The following is a 14,643-nucleotide window of genomic DNA, read 5'->3' as shown; positions in this document are numbered from 1 at the left end:
ATTATTTTCTAGATTGTGGACACGATCGACTTCAGTGGAAAGTTCTTCCTGCTGGATACGGTGACGTTCTACTTGTTTGAACAGGTTCAATCCGAACTGATCAACTGCAATTCTAGACTGCTGAGCTACATTCGCAACGTTGGAATTCGAGCAAATTGTCAACAAGTCAACCCCTAATCTACCGATATTTTATATGTATTTTATTTAACAACGAAACAATGATAACAGAGTAACAGAATAAATCAAAACAAGTGCTGTAGGATATTTCTACCATCGACCACGCGGTCGATTGCGCTTCTTATTGTAGAAACACATCTCCTGCAGGTTGTGATAGTTAAGGAAGTATCCGATTTGAGCGATGCACGTGTTGAAGTTGTTCTGAATTTCGCTGTTGATGAACGCTTCGATCTCACGGGACGCCGTCAACAGCCGAGCATTAGCCCACGTGTTCTCGTAGCCATTCTGTAAGTTTTAAACCTTTCAATTCACGATTTAATAGTTCAAGACAAAACTCTTACCAAATCCAAACAGTAGCTGAGCTTCTTCGGCGAGTACCGGAAGCAGATGTCGAACGCCGCGTAGGAAGCGTTGATCGCGTTGACCGCATACTCGTCGATCACGTTCGTAACGATGTCGAACGTTTTCTGCTCGTTCGCAGTCTGCTCCGCCAGGCAGTTGTGGGCGTGACTCATCGTGAAGTTAGGGAAAGCCAGCAGTGTCTCGATGTACGCCTCGGTGCAATCGTTTGCCAGCATCGGATCCAAGGAAACCTGCACCGCGATCTGCGTCATGTAGCCAATCGGAGCGGACATCGACGAGCGAACTTTCCACTGCTCGATGTCCCGATGTTTGTACAGGCGCATGTTTTCAAAGTTAATGTTCACTTTCTGGATCAGGTTTTCCAGTACTTTTTTCAATGCTACAAAATAGTTGCTGGTTGATTTCGGGAAGTAGGGAATCTTTTCCTTCATTTTCTTATAAAGATCCTCCTCAAAAGTGCGCAGACTGCCGAGCGACTCGGAGATGTCCTCAATTTGGGTGGCGGAAACGTTGAGATAGTTATCGATCGACTCGTTGAAACTTCGCTGGGCCGCCATCGCCCGAGCCGCCGTTTCCAGCGTCCATGCTTCCCCCTTCTGAATGTTGTCGGAAATCCGTCCGACATTTTCCACCAGCTTATCGGTGCAAGCTAGCATATCGTCGAGTGAAGGAATGACGTCACGTTGATCGAACAGGGCTTCCGACAGACCAATCGACGCTACTCGCAGATCGCTATTGATTGACCGGAACTGGTTGTGATTGAAGAGATTATAGTCGATGTTTTGCAGCAGAGCAATGCTATTTACAACCTCGTAACCGTTCAGATAGCGAATCGCTTCAATCAAGCTTTTCTGAATCGCTTCAAGGTCTTTCTCTTCGAAATCTTCAAAAACTGGGGTGAATTTTTCGGTTAAATTCGATACATACTCTATTAAACCTTCCGTTCCTAGTTTCAAATAATCAGTAGAAGGCAGCTCGCATTTCAGCGGTTCCAAAGCGATTTGCGCCGCAGCAATGTTCTCAATTATCACCTGAGTCGCGTTGACCACTTCCTCATCTTCAGCCAGTACGTTTTCCGCCCGGACTCGGCTGCAAAGCAGCAAAACTAGAACTGTCAATAACTGAACTACTGAACTACTACTGGTGGTTCCCATTTCCGATGGGCTGCCTAAGCCGGTTCAATTCCACTCGGTGTTCGCGCGGTCAATTCTAGTTCCGTACTGACCTGGCTATCGTAAATGTACGGTCATTGTTGAAATTTAAAATAAAAATGATTACCTTAGGTAGGTACACGTTCGAGGTGCTCCAGGGTGTGGGACACAGCGGTAAATTCACTAATCGCTACATCAACACTTGCAACCCGATGGATGCTTCCAGTGTGCAACCAACCCTTCATTCGGTTCACTACCGAAAGCGAGGGTTGTACTGAAATATTTAATAAGCAATCATTTTGTTTGAAAACGGCAAATTACCCGGCATCATGCGACCAACGTGACAGTCTAAACTACACTCAAAAAAAATATTAGACTAGAATTTGACTGAAATTGTCGAACAAATCAAAACCACCCTGGCGAGATCAGAATGGAAATACTCATCACTATCCATCAGGCCGGGGGGGCTCAATCAGTTAGAAATTAATCGCGTGCTCGCCATCATCGCACTGACCTGGCCGCGAACACGAGCAGCAACCGGGAGAAAACAATGGCCGGAGTCGAAGCCGGTGCCGGTGCCACTGCTACCGGCCCCAGTACCGACCGGGGGGGACGGGGTACTAAAGGCCAGAGCGGGTCCGGGGAAGATGGGCCTTTTGTCTGCTTTGATTGCACGTTGTAGTTTTTATCTCAAGGTCACCGGAGCACACCGGTTTGGAATGTAACAGAGCACCCTCTGAGTCTGCTGAGGGTGTGGTTTTTGCTTTCGATCACAAGGACTGTAATTGAGCTAGTCCTGGGTGAACCCCGTTCCGGTTAATCGGGTAAATTTCGGTTTCGCGGGAATTCACCGGCTTTCCTCCGCTACTCGTACGCTTAATCCCCAGGTCCCAGGTGCTGCTGGCTGGTGTCGCGTGATTAATATTCATACTGCGCCATCCGCAATTACCTACCGCTCGCTCGACTCGACTCGACAGCACGGCAATATACAAGAAAGAGTGAATTGTAAAATGATAATGTGATGTGCTGTCGGTAGGTTTCGTTCGCGCATGATTCCACTACTCACTCATGGACGACAGTCGATTTCCGAGCTGGTTCGAGGATGCATTCTCGGATAGAATTATTATTATTCATATAATTGCTTCATTTAACTCACTCGTAAGGGGTTTCCAGCGGTCAGTGAAACATTCGTATTATTTTTTTTATCCAATGCTCTTAATTACATAGTATGATTTATGTTCGCTTGTCTAAAATGATACTTCTTTATTACTCATAAAGTGTGGGTCAAAACCACTTTAACAGTGCGAACGACTCGCACTAAAATCTTTAAACTATAGATTGAGTACTATTCCGTAGCTTCTGGATTTTCAAACAAATCCAGAATTTCCTACATTAGATTGTGAGGACATAATTATTATGTTGGAGCCGTTGGTAAATATCCAAGAATAAAATAATAGTCTAACTAGATAACTAAACTTAAAAGAGTCTTTACATAATTTTCTATTGCCAATCCTCTGTAGAGTTTGAAACCCTACGGATAAACAGAACGTTCGATGTCCTACCAAATTTGCTTCTGCGAATCGCAACAAAATCGACCCCTTTTGCTGACTAGTTGTATTTGAGTAAAATAGTCATGGTCAAATCACGATAAGCCGGCGCAAACAGTGATCGGTGAAGCCAGCGTTGTCTGTAGCGATACTGACAAGGCCTCTGCCAGCCCGTCAGAATGACAAATAAATAGTGGAATTAATGGGAATCATTTCATCTTTCTCTATTTTATATTTTTCTAAGACGCTAAACCCTAGAGCGGTCGCGCTAAAAAAATGTTACGTAAGCGGTCGCGTCGTGTACTAAGTACACGGCGTATAATACTACCTACATCTCAGGACAGGCATGAGATAGAAGGTTGCGGTTTTCGACAAAGTTGTTTATCTAGTTAAGACGCATCTAGAAACGAAAAATAAAGTTTGGGAACTGATTCGCTAGATGGCGCAAATGGCGACCAAATTAAATTATTCTAGAATCTCGATACTAGAATCTCTAATATCTCGAGACTGAGAAAAGATAAAAGGTTGCTATCTTTGGCAAAGTTGTTTATTTGGACGAGATCTGCTGCGTACAACAAATTTCGGAACTGATAGACATAAATCATAAATCCGCTTGCCCCATTTTACCCCAAGGGCTCGTGAAGCTATGGAAATTTAAAGCTTGAATATGCGATAACTCAGCAGGTAAAGGTCCAAGAGATTTGCGATCTTCTGCAAAAACGTGTATTTTGAGAGCTTCGATATTTATTTTGAACATTACATTCTTGTAAAATGCAACTAACAAAAGCTAAGTCTGAAAAACCAACTTTGAAGGAAGTTTTAAAGAATATGCCCTATAGTTCAGCACTCGATAAAGATAGAAATTTTATTTCTTCAGCAAAGTTGCTTGTTTTTACAATATTTACAACTTTGCCGAAATAACTATGTCTATATTTCCTAACACAAAGAAGTTATTTTTTTATTTTCATTATAGTAAGCGATGACTAACTTTTGACAGTTTTATATTAAGGAAGATATTCATACGAACAAAAGTGCTGAAGACCATAAATGATAAAATGAAAACAAGGGTTGTACGAAGGGGTGACGTAGGACTATATAAGATCATTAGATCAAAGACTAATGTAAACTGCATTTCTGGCATATGTATGTTTATAAGAATCTGTGGCTGTCATTGTGCAATGTTTAAAAGTGAAGAGCGAAATATTCAGATTCAATTCTTCATTGAATGCAATGGTGGCTTTAAAAATCCGTGGACGGGGGTTCATAAGTACAACGCCTGTAACCATTGAGTCATAGAGATTTCTTTTAAAAATCACTTGTGTGCATCATAAATGTTGAAATGGTAATGAATTACCGGCCCACAGACTATTGTATTAAATATGATTATGCTTAGCTTGACATTTTTCAAAAATCTTACTTTAACTCGCTTGAGGCCTTTGACAGGACCTTTGGTTACAAATAACATTTAAACCAAAGCACGTTCATCGCAAATTTGACGTGCCATTCGAACGTCGTTCTCTTTTGACATGAATGGCAACAGGCACGTAAGTTAGCGGCGTCGATTCACCGTCTTTTGCTCCGAGAAGATTTTACTAGTTTACTTTGGCACATACGCAAACATTTCTGTTTAATTTGTATGAGAGTCCTTATCTTTGTACCACAGGTGTGAGAGGTCTCAAACCATCATAAGATAAATTCATGCCTCCAATAATCTCCACATGCCAAATTTGGTTCCATTTGCTTAATTAGTTCTCGAGTTTTGAGGAAATTTGTATTTCATTTCTATAGGAGCCCCCCCCCCCCTCCTCTTACGCCCCTTATAAAATTGCTGGTCTTTTTATCTATCCAACGTCATATAAATTGTTCAGTTTCGTTCAGTAGTTCAGTAGTCAGTAGCATTTGAAATCTTTCATTCAAACGTTACACTTCTATTTTCGTTTTCACAAAGTGATACCCAGTCCCAGTATAGTAAACAAAGACGTAGTCCTACGTTAAAAGTTCCACTTTTCGCCCTTTTGGACTACTGTGCGTTGTCTGTAGCGATACTGACAAGGCCTGCCCGTCCGTCAGAATGACAAATGGATGGTGGAATCAATGGGAATAATTTCATCTTTCTCTACTTTATATTTTTAAGACGCTTAAAGAGACTGTAATAATTTAAAATGATAGTCTTTCAAACATATACGAAGGAAACAGTAGAAGAAATTGATGACACATAGCTGTTTTACAGTATAGCCTGGGCATGACAAGACGTGAAGGGGAAATTTACTTGAAAGCTGGTAGTTTATTCCGTTTGACCAAACTACCATTGAAGTTGAAGTTTTGAAGTTTGTCTTGTTATCATCGGAGCTGCAGCATCGATGTTAGACTTTGCTGAAGATAAATCCGTAGTTTTATCATGTGTTTTTATCAGAGTTACAATTTTGTTTCAAAATTAAGAGAGAAACCAAATTTTAGGCAAATTTTGGATAATAAGAAAGTTTACCCGGCATTTAACATTCATTTGAAGGTTTCTTAGTATTAAGTGTTTGTTAGTTTTACTGAATAGTGTTAATTAATATTAATTAATGTGTACTGTTTTCTAGCATACTAGTGTCACGGATGAACCCCATTTAATTCAACTCAGACGTGTGATCACTGTTTATTGCATTTGTTTCAGGTACTCTTCTAAACTGTATATGAAGGTTCTGATTGTTTTTTCCGTCTTTGTCTTAAATTTTCCGTTTTTTTCGACTGTTGCCTTTTGCGGTCGTTTTCTTGTCGTATTTTGCTCTTTTCTTTTCGTCCCTTTACGACGATTTGTAGTTATTTTTGTCATCTGTTTGTCGTGGCGCAAACAGCAGCTCTTGATGGCGTGTTTTTGTCATCATTTATAATCCTTTTTGGTAATTTTTATCGTTATGGGCCTTTTCTGCATCTATTTACTCTTTACGTCGCATTTTATTGTCTTGGTTTGGGATTTTTGAAGCTTTTTTGACGTTTTTTCAGCGTCTTTTTTATCGCATTTTTGTCGTATTTCTTTTTTTTTCGTTCCTTTTATTGACTTTTCGCCTGCCTGTGATAACTTTTTCGCTGTCTTTTCGCCACCTGCTCATCATTTTTTTGTCGTTTTTTGCAGTCTTTTCGTCATCCAATTGCTGTCATTTCGATGCCGATTCACGGTCTTTTTGTCATCTCTTACTTGTCTTTTCTTCGTATTTATCGTCTTTTTGTCACCTCTCTGTTATAGTTTTGTTGTGGTTTCGTCCTCTTGCCATCTTTTCATCGTAATATTGTCGTCTGTTCAACGTTATTTGACATCTGTTTTTGGTATCGTTTGTCACCCTTATTTTGACCTTTCGTCATTTTTATCATCTTCTTGTTGCTGGTTTGGCATCTTTTCAGTGTCGCCTTTTCTTCGCTTTGTATTTAATCGTCTTTTGTCGGCCTATCGTTAACTTTTTGCTGGCTTTTTTGTCTTTTTACTATATTTTCGTTGTTCTCTTGTCATATTTCGTTAGTATATTCGACGTTTTTTCTTAACGTGCTTCGTCGGCCTTCCAAACATTTTTTATTGTGTTTTTGTTACTTTTTTTTATGTCATTGCATTTTCATGTTATTTTCACCGTATTTTTGTCGATTTTCATCGTTTTTCCGTCAAATTTCTGCCATTTTTTCATGATCTTTTTATCGTATTTACGTCTACCTCTTTTTCCGTAGTTCAACAGGGAAAATTTCAGTATTACTATTAATGTGAATTTACTACGATCAGAGAGTGAAAGTTTGACAGTGAAGAATACATTGACAATTTACTGACGTTGATCATTGATTACCGCAAATCTTACCGCATTACCGTAAATCTTGAAGTTTAAGTTTCCGTATAGTTTAAGAAAATCCATAGATACGAGCACTCCGTAGGATCCGTAGGTCCGTAAATTCAAAGATCTGGCATCTCTGGCTCCTTTGAAGGAAGACTTTGATATACATTGCCAAGGTTACTATCTTTCCGGTGATCTTCCTTTGATGAAGCATTATCAGCAGAAGCGAGAAAGGTGTCCGTAAAATATTAGAACCAGTTTACAAGTACATCCTGCGAATAACTTCCGAAGCCTTCCGGACCAATCCGGTGATAGCACTGTGTGCCGAGTCAGGAGGGCCACCCTTTGAATTCCCGGCATACCTTATACAGATATCCAAATCGTCAAAGCTCGAAGAGAAAAAAGTGCTTGCGAACTTTAAAGATGCATGGCTCATCACCGGACGGGCAAATGTATCCTTCGAAAGTTTTACCGGCCTAATACTTCCACCGATTGAACCATGTTCACTACCTACTAGAAGGAGCTGACACTCATCAGATGCACCAGATGCACCAACTATTAAAGGTAGATTTAAAGTTGGTGACTCCTCGAGCAACGCCAGAACCCTCTTCAACAAGCTGGTACCTACAGTTAAAATACGTGAACTACAACAGGATTTTTACGGATGGATCCACAGGCAGTGAGGTGACGGATTGAGAAATGTGCTTAATTACCCACTGGATGCTCTATTTTCTCCGCAGCAGCAAAAGCAATTAGTGTGGCCACGAGACCGTTGGTAATGATGATAAGCGGGTCTTATTCATTGATTCCGCAAACTGTGTTTCGGCAATGCACTCTGCCAAGCAATTCATCCTTAGATCACAAAGGCGCAGATGGAGTTGGACAAGAAACAAATTTTACTCGGCTACGACACACAGGTATTTTCGGGAAAAATTGATAAGACCGATGTCTTCGCAAACAGAGGGAAAATTCGCCAAACGAACATGAAATGAAATGGGACCGGATTTTCTGGTGTAAGAAATCTCTTCAATCAACTTGGGAAGCGAGACGGTACCGAGATAGGGAATTAAAACTTCAAAATTTGAAGCCATCGACCATGGCTTGGAAAGCAAATCGGAGGCAACAGGTAATTATTACCCGTTTACGCATTGGGCACACCAGAATGACCCACGAATGGCTAATTAAACAAGATGAGCAACCAAAATGTGAAATCTGCGTAACAACACCGTCCGTCGGTCCGACATGTTTTAGTAGTTTGGGAAGATCTCGAAATATGTAGGAGAAATATAGGGCTAGAAAATAACCTCTGAGAAATCCTAAGTTTCGGTGTAGGAAGAGAGGAAAAAGTGTGTGTGTTTATTAAAATTGTAGTGCATGTGTTTTTTGGAAAATGAGGAAGTGTCTGATGCGTTACAATATAAACTGGATAAACTGTAAACTTTCGTTATAAAAGCTAACAGATATTGTGTCATTCAGTGGCAGATGGGCTGCCACAGTGGCTCGCACCCACGCTCTTTTGGTTGGTACTCGAATGTTTTACTGACTAAACTACTGCTACACCCTTTCAATCGGTGGTCTAATGCCTTGTTTTGGTTTTATTCTCCCAATTCTATCATTTCACATATGCGCCACACACTCGCCTCGGCGACAATAGTTATTTTCGTATGATTGCTCTTTACTATTTACTCGGTCAGGCAATAGAAACAGACAGTCTGTTGCCGGGCGTCTCTTCGGCATTTTTATGATTCTACCACTACCGGATGTTTTTTTCTTTTTTACTTGTATCTGACCGTACGCGGTTGAGCCGTGAACTATGCGTGTGCCAATTTTTTGTGTCAGTTAAATTCAAATCGAATCGATTTATAAGTTTTTTTTTTGAAATATTATCTGTACTCGTTTACTGCAAGTTCGTCTATTGCACGGTGTGACAAAAAAAGTTTTTTTTAATATACTTTGCAAGTGACCTAGTGTACGTTGTTAGTCACACCTAGTACATCATAAAAACACATACGACATCATCCTAACACCCCCAAAATTTCAAGTTATGGCAAAAAAACGGTTTTCGGCTAGGTGTACACATACTATCATGAATAAATCAATAATTTTTCAAGCAATTTTAAGTTTTTTATACATTTTTGGAAAGCTTAGAGGATAAGCTTTCAGGATATATATATACATTCACTATGGTTCTACAAAAGTTAGACGAGATCTTTTCAATTAAATATGAAATTTAACTAAAAAATTAAAATTTTTCTCACTTTAGGGGTCCTTAAAGTGACCTTAAAAATGACCCACATTCCTAAGCTCAACATCACTTGTTTTGTATTCAATTCTAAGACTTTGGTCAAAATTTCAGCCAAATCGGTCAATATTTGCAAATTTGAGACCATTTTTAAGACTTGTAGAATTGGTTGCTTCTCATATATCACCCGCCTAATCTTACATCGTGTACAAGATGTTCAGTTGTTTCTGTCTCACAGAACAGCAACTTTCCCAACCAGTTAGAAAGCATCATTGGACCCATTTTGCGCTAGTTTATTAATAGTTTAGGTGTACCACAAGGTAGCAACTTAGGCCCACTCCTGTTTTCACTATTTATTAACGACGTAGTCATTATAAAGTCAGTAAAGTCAATGGTATGCAAATGCCGAGTGCTGCACGAGTAGTTTTCATCACAAAAAGAATTTTTTATCATTTCACTATATAATTAATAGAGAACAGTTACATTCAGTGCAAACTATTGGAGATCTTAGATTGACCCTAGACCAGGCTTTAACGTTAAGAAAGATGGTATTATTGAAAAAGTCCGCCGTCAACTTAGATTTATTCGCAAAGTTATCAGAGAATTCAACCAATGAATTCGAAGTCATTCAAAAAAGATTCGTGAGATTCACACTGAAAAACTTGTCATGGATTTCGATCGACGATTGATGCGAGTTGATTGGGATGGAAACTTTAAAGCAACTAAGGAAACGGACTAAGGCCATGTTTAGATAGAAATATTTTTGTTCATTTAGACAATATGCCGGACGGAATAAATGTAGTAACTGTAAAACCTATAATAAACTTATTCTAACAACAGACGCCTGCAGCGTTTCTATACACTCTTAAAGAGCTAAATGAAATTTCGAAATCGTTTAGTTACTCCATAATAAAAGATTTTTTATCTCTTAATAAACACGTGTACTATATGTTTAGAAATTTATCAGGACTTATCACAGTTTCATCTTGCCTTTTTTTTAGGGGTCCTTAACCTAAAGTGAGAAAATTTTTAATTTTTTAGTTAAATTTTATATTTAATTGAAAAAATCTCGTCTAAATTTCGTAGAATCATAGTAAATGTATATATATCCTGAAAGCTTATCCTCTAAGCTTTCCAAAAATGTATAAAAAATTTAAAATTGCTTGGAAAATTATTGAGTTATTCATGATAGTATGTATACACCTAGCCAAAAAACGTTTTTTTGCAATAACTTGAAATTTTGGGGGTGTTAGGAAGATTTCAAATGTGTTTTTATGATGTACTAGGTGTTACTAACAACGTACACTAGGTCATTTCAGAAGTATTTTTTCCGTGTAACACCGTGTTATCTATTAGACAATGTCTAATGTACAATTTTTCAGCTTCAAAATAAAAGATTTTTCAAATTAATCGTAAAAATGGGCCGAAGGATCTCAGAAATTTACGAATTTTGCATACGAGAATAGTTTATAGACTTATTATTGACTTTCAGAAAAATTTCCAGGCTTCTCAGACATCGCCCATTTTAAAAACTCTTGAACCGAGCATCGCAGAAAGAAATTTTTTTCTAAAGATGCAAGGAAATTTTCTCATTAATCTAGAAAAAATATTAATTGGGAAGTTTTCACAAAATTATCCATGACGGCGGAAAAGTATGAAAAACAATGCTTTAATTCTTGAGAAATATTAAAATATTTTGTTCTTCTCCATTGCAAGTTATTTTTAAAATTTTTGTCCCCCCCGTTCCAAAATTGACTTTAAAAATCGGGAGGCAAAAAAATATACAAGATACAACCCGATTTTTCTAAACATATATTTACTTCAAATTTCCATATCTCAGGAACTAACCTGAATTTTTTTTTTCGGATAAGGCAACGAATTTTGCTAACGCCAAACTTCTAACACTCTACCAAAATCAAACGATGTAACCATCCAAACAGAACAGTATCGCTACGAATCTCGCAACGATGAGAATTCAATGGCAGATGATTCCTCTTCAAGACCCAAACTTTGGGGGGCTTTGGGAGGCCGCTGTCAAGATGGCAAAAAAAACACCTACTTTGTGTGAAGAGGACCTAGAAATGGTGTTGGTGCAAATCGAAGGGTATATGAACTCGCATTCTATCAGACGACTTAGGTACAAGCTCTTACTCTAGGACACTTTTTGGTGGGCTTATCACCACAGGCGCTTCTGGATCAACCTTCCTATCAACCGTTTGAGCAGATATCAGTTGTTTCAACAGAAACTACAGCATTTCTAGTACCGGTTTGTAATTATGAAGTATTCATTTCGGTGGCCGGTCTATGTTAGGTTTAGATCACTTTCGAAATTTAAATTAGATTCACTTAGACAAAAATGCATAGGTAAGAGCGACGATAATATCGCCCTTAATAGATCAATAAAGATATCGATCTCATGTTTGATCCGCTTTGAGTACACTAGCAACCGGTCACACTATAAGCTATAATAAATCAAAAAGTGAAATTAAAGCAAAGTTTATCGTTTATTCACATTGGCTGACTATGCAAGTTCGTGGTGTTTAAATTATAATACCGAAATTTACGCCCAATACTAAGCCTAAAATTGAAAAAAAAATCAACTTTCAAAAGGGTTTGCAATTAACCCATGCCCTGAAACTCTGTTCTTATTTTTACGATGAGCCGTAACTATCGATTCAATTTTCTGATCATTATACAATAAGGTTGTGTAATTGATCGTCTAGTGCAACACTCAGATCAGTTACAATTTTACCATGACGCAAATGAGACTACAGGTACAGTAGTCATAAGTCAACATTTACTTTTTGTATGAAAAGCTAATGTACCTAACTGTACATTTTGGGATTCTAATCATCATCTCTCTGCAAAACTGTTGATCAGCTTCGTTCTGACACAGATGATTTAGGGTCGCCAGTATAAAAAAAAATCTTGTGCCAAGTAAGTGACGGCAGTCGGTTTTATGATCATCGAGAACAGTAGAGGTCCTAAAGTTCTACTCTGAGATACAGATACAGCTGAGCCTAATTTCATTACGACTTCTGTAATCTTGTAGATAAGTGGCTAGCCGAGTGGTCAAAGTTCTCCGATTGTCCGTAAGTACAAAAAGGTAACCGAGAAAAAATCCATGTTGTGAGGTGGACATGTAGCATTCAGGTAAAAGAGTTGTTAGATATAAACAATTGTTTCCAAAACTTTTCAAAGAGTACTCAGAGAATTTATTCCGCGACAGCTTTATATGTTACGCTTGTCATCATTCTTAAAAACTGGAAAAATGAAAGTTCAACGTCCATTAAACGGCTGGCATTGGCATTAACACAATTTTAAAACATTCAAACATGTCTTCAGCAGTCGGATGCGTGATACAAAACAGTTTCAATTTACAAACAGCTTCAAAAACTATCACTGCAAATGTTGTGATTCCGATCTCATTACCTCGCTGCACAGTAAATACTATCAAATGATGCTAAAAAATCACGAGAAATGTTTACTATTTGTATAGTGGCAAACCACCTCATTGTGTTTCAGGAATATTCAGAAAGGATCAACAACTTGTTTGTGTTTCGTGTTTATAAACCTTCGAAAGCAGTCCGGTCCGGAAAGCTTCGTTCCAGTCGGACGTTCAACTTTCGTTGAACAGTCGGACTTCGGAACGGACTTTACCCGATCCGATCCGTCGATCATTTATTATGACGTTTTCCTATACCATACTAGGGAATTTTACACACAAGATTAGGAATGTTTGCATCAATCAGCAGTCAGCTTTACAACGAAAAAGGGAAAGAAAATAAACAAAGGATACAAAGGATCAGAGGATGTCAGCGGTAATCGCTGATTTAATTTCACAAATCAACGAAATTGTAAACAACTTTAGATGGCAAACAAGACACTACGCCACATCTCTGCGATTAACGGTTTTGATCCGTTTGCATTCCATTTCGGGAAAGGAAATTTTACCTATCTGCGCTCAGTTGTTATTTATCATGAATTTGTTAAATAGTTTATCCGGACTGATACTTTTTAATCTATTTATTTAATTTATTGAAAAAGAAGAAATACTATTTTTTTCTAGTGGTGAAATAAATCGAACGAGATTTTAGTTATTGTACAAATAAACAAACGAAAAAAGCAGTACAGAAGCCGGTGACACTTGCATGTTCAGCGGTTTCGAGATATGAGATTCGCTCCAAAGATCAAGGCCACGCTCTAGGTTTGTTTACGTATCACGCTTCGCTGGAAGCAGCTCCAGCAAGCAAGCGCCATCGCCGACTATGCCTACTGAGTGCCTATAATATTTGACCAACACACGTTGACACTGTGCCAACACTGAAACAAATTGTTCTGCCGGAAGCGAAAACTCTATGGGGAAGCAAAACCAAAAACAAATCAAGATAGAGCGGGTGCGAGTTTTAGAAACTAGAGTGCACGGTATGGCACTACTCAGTCCTCACGTACCTTCCACTGCGTTGCTGGTGGGTCCCATGATGCGTCGGCAGACCGATCGATCGGTCGATCGGACGATCTAGTTATCTTTCTATCCGCTGCACCACCTGCTTTTCCTGAGCTATTCAAAGCTCTGACGTAGATCGATTAATTGATCGGTTCGCCCTGCTGTTTGCGCTTCTCAGTCTTGCTGGTACTACCGCAGTTCTTCTCGGTTTCAATACTGTTACTTCCGAACAATCAGCACCAGAATAAAACAACAACAACAACAAAAACACTTAAACGCACCACCAAAACGATCGCTTGGTATAAAATGAGTCGAATAATTGCTCTGGGTTTTCCTCTCTTTCGCGGGTGCTTCAATTAGCTTCACTAACAATTTGCATTAAAGCTTTCCAACACTGACTGCCTGCTTTTGGTTAATCATTTGTTTGTATGTTTTGATAATTGCTGTTAACCACCACCAAATGGTTGCTCTTCATGTTTGCTTTTTCGGAAGGCTTTACGTAGATTCTGCAAGAAATGTTGCACGAACATCAATTATTATTCGGTATTAGAGAAACGATTACTCCACTAATAATTGTATTCTAATCAAACGAACGGTAAGCGAAGCTGTACTGAATGAGCTCAAGCAACACAAACAGTAAGAAAACAAAAAAAAACATACGTCAAAGCAAAGTCTTCTACCGTACTGAACTGGCTGAGATTCTCCAATATCGTGCGCTACCTCGAGATCTGGCTCGATCGGTGCCGGTTTCCTCGAGTTACCAAACTGGTTTTAATGCATGCATGATATGTTAAGTATCGTTCGGTTCAGGTTGCCAGGGAACACGGGAGGTAGGTAACCGGGGCCCGCAGGTGGGCGTAGGTACCAGTCAGAGCCAGACGTGAGATTCCGTGTCGCATTAGAGACTCTAAAATGCCAG

The 14,643-nt window shown here is 39.0% G+C and overlaps 1 protein-coding gene across 3 annotated transcripts in view; it reads right to left on the bottom strand.

The window, feature by feature from the left end:
* The window catches only part of LOC128744149 (embryonic polarity protein dorsal), a 64,020-nt gene that overhangs the window by 33,866 nt on the left and 15,511 nt on the right, over positions 1–14,643 (bottom strand). For 2 of the 3 annotated variants that reach the window (XM_053840950.1, XM_053840951.1), the window contains exon 2: positions 13,730–14,230. The exons of the other annotated variant lie outside the window; for it this stretch is intronic. In XM_053840950.1, coding sequence (XP_053696925.1) covers positions 13,730–13,757 — 28 coding nt within the window. In that variant the 5' untranslated portion in view covers positions 13,758–14,230. The remainder of the gene's footprint in view (positions 1–13,729; positions 14,231–14,643) is intronic. 3 annotated transcript variants of the gene reach the window in all.

The sequence above is a fragment of the Sabethes cyaneus genome, chromosome 3 (genome assembly GCF_943734655.1).
Source record: "Sabethes cyaneus chromosome 3, idSabCyanKW18_F2, whole genome shotgun sequence".
NCBI classification, from domain to species: domain Eukaryota; kingdom Metazoa; phylum Arthropoda; class Insecta; order Diptera; family Culicidae; genus Sabethes; species Sabethes cyaneus.
Note: the sequence above shows the minus strand (reverse complement) of the source record. Positions and strands in the feature narration are given on the sequence as shown.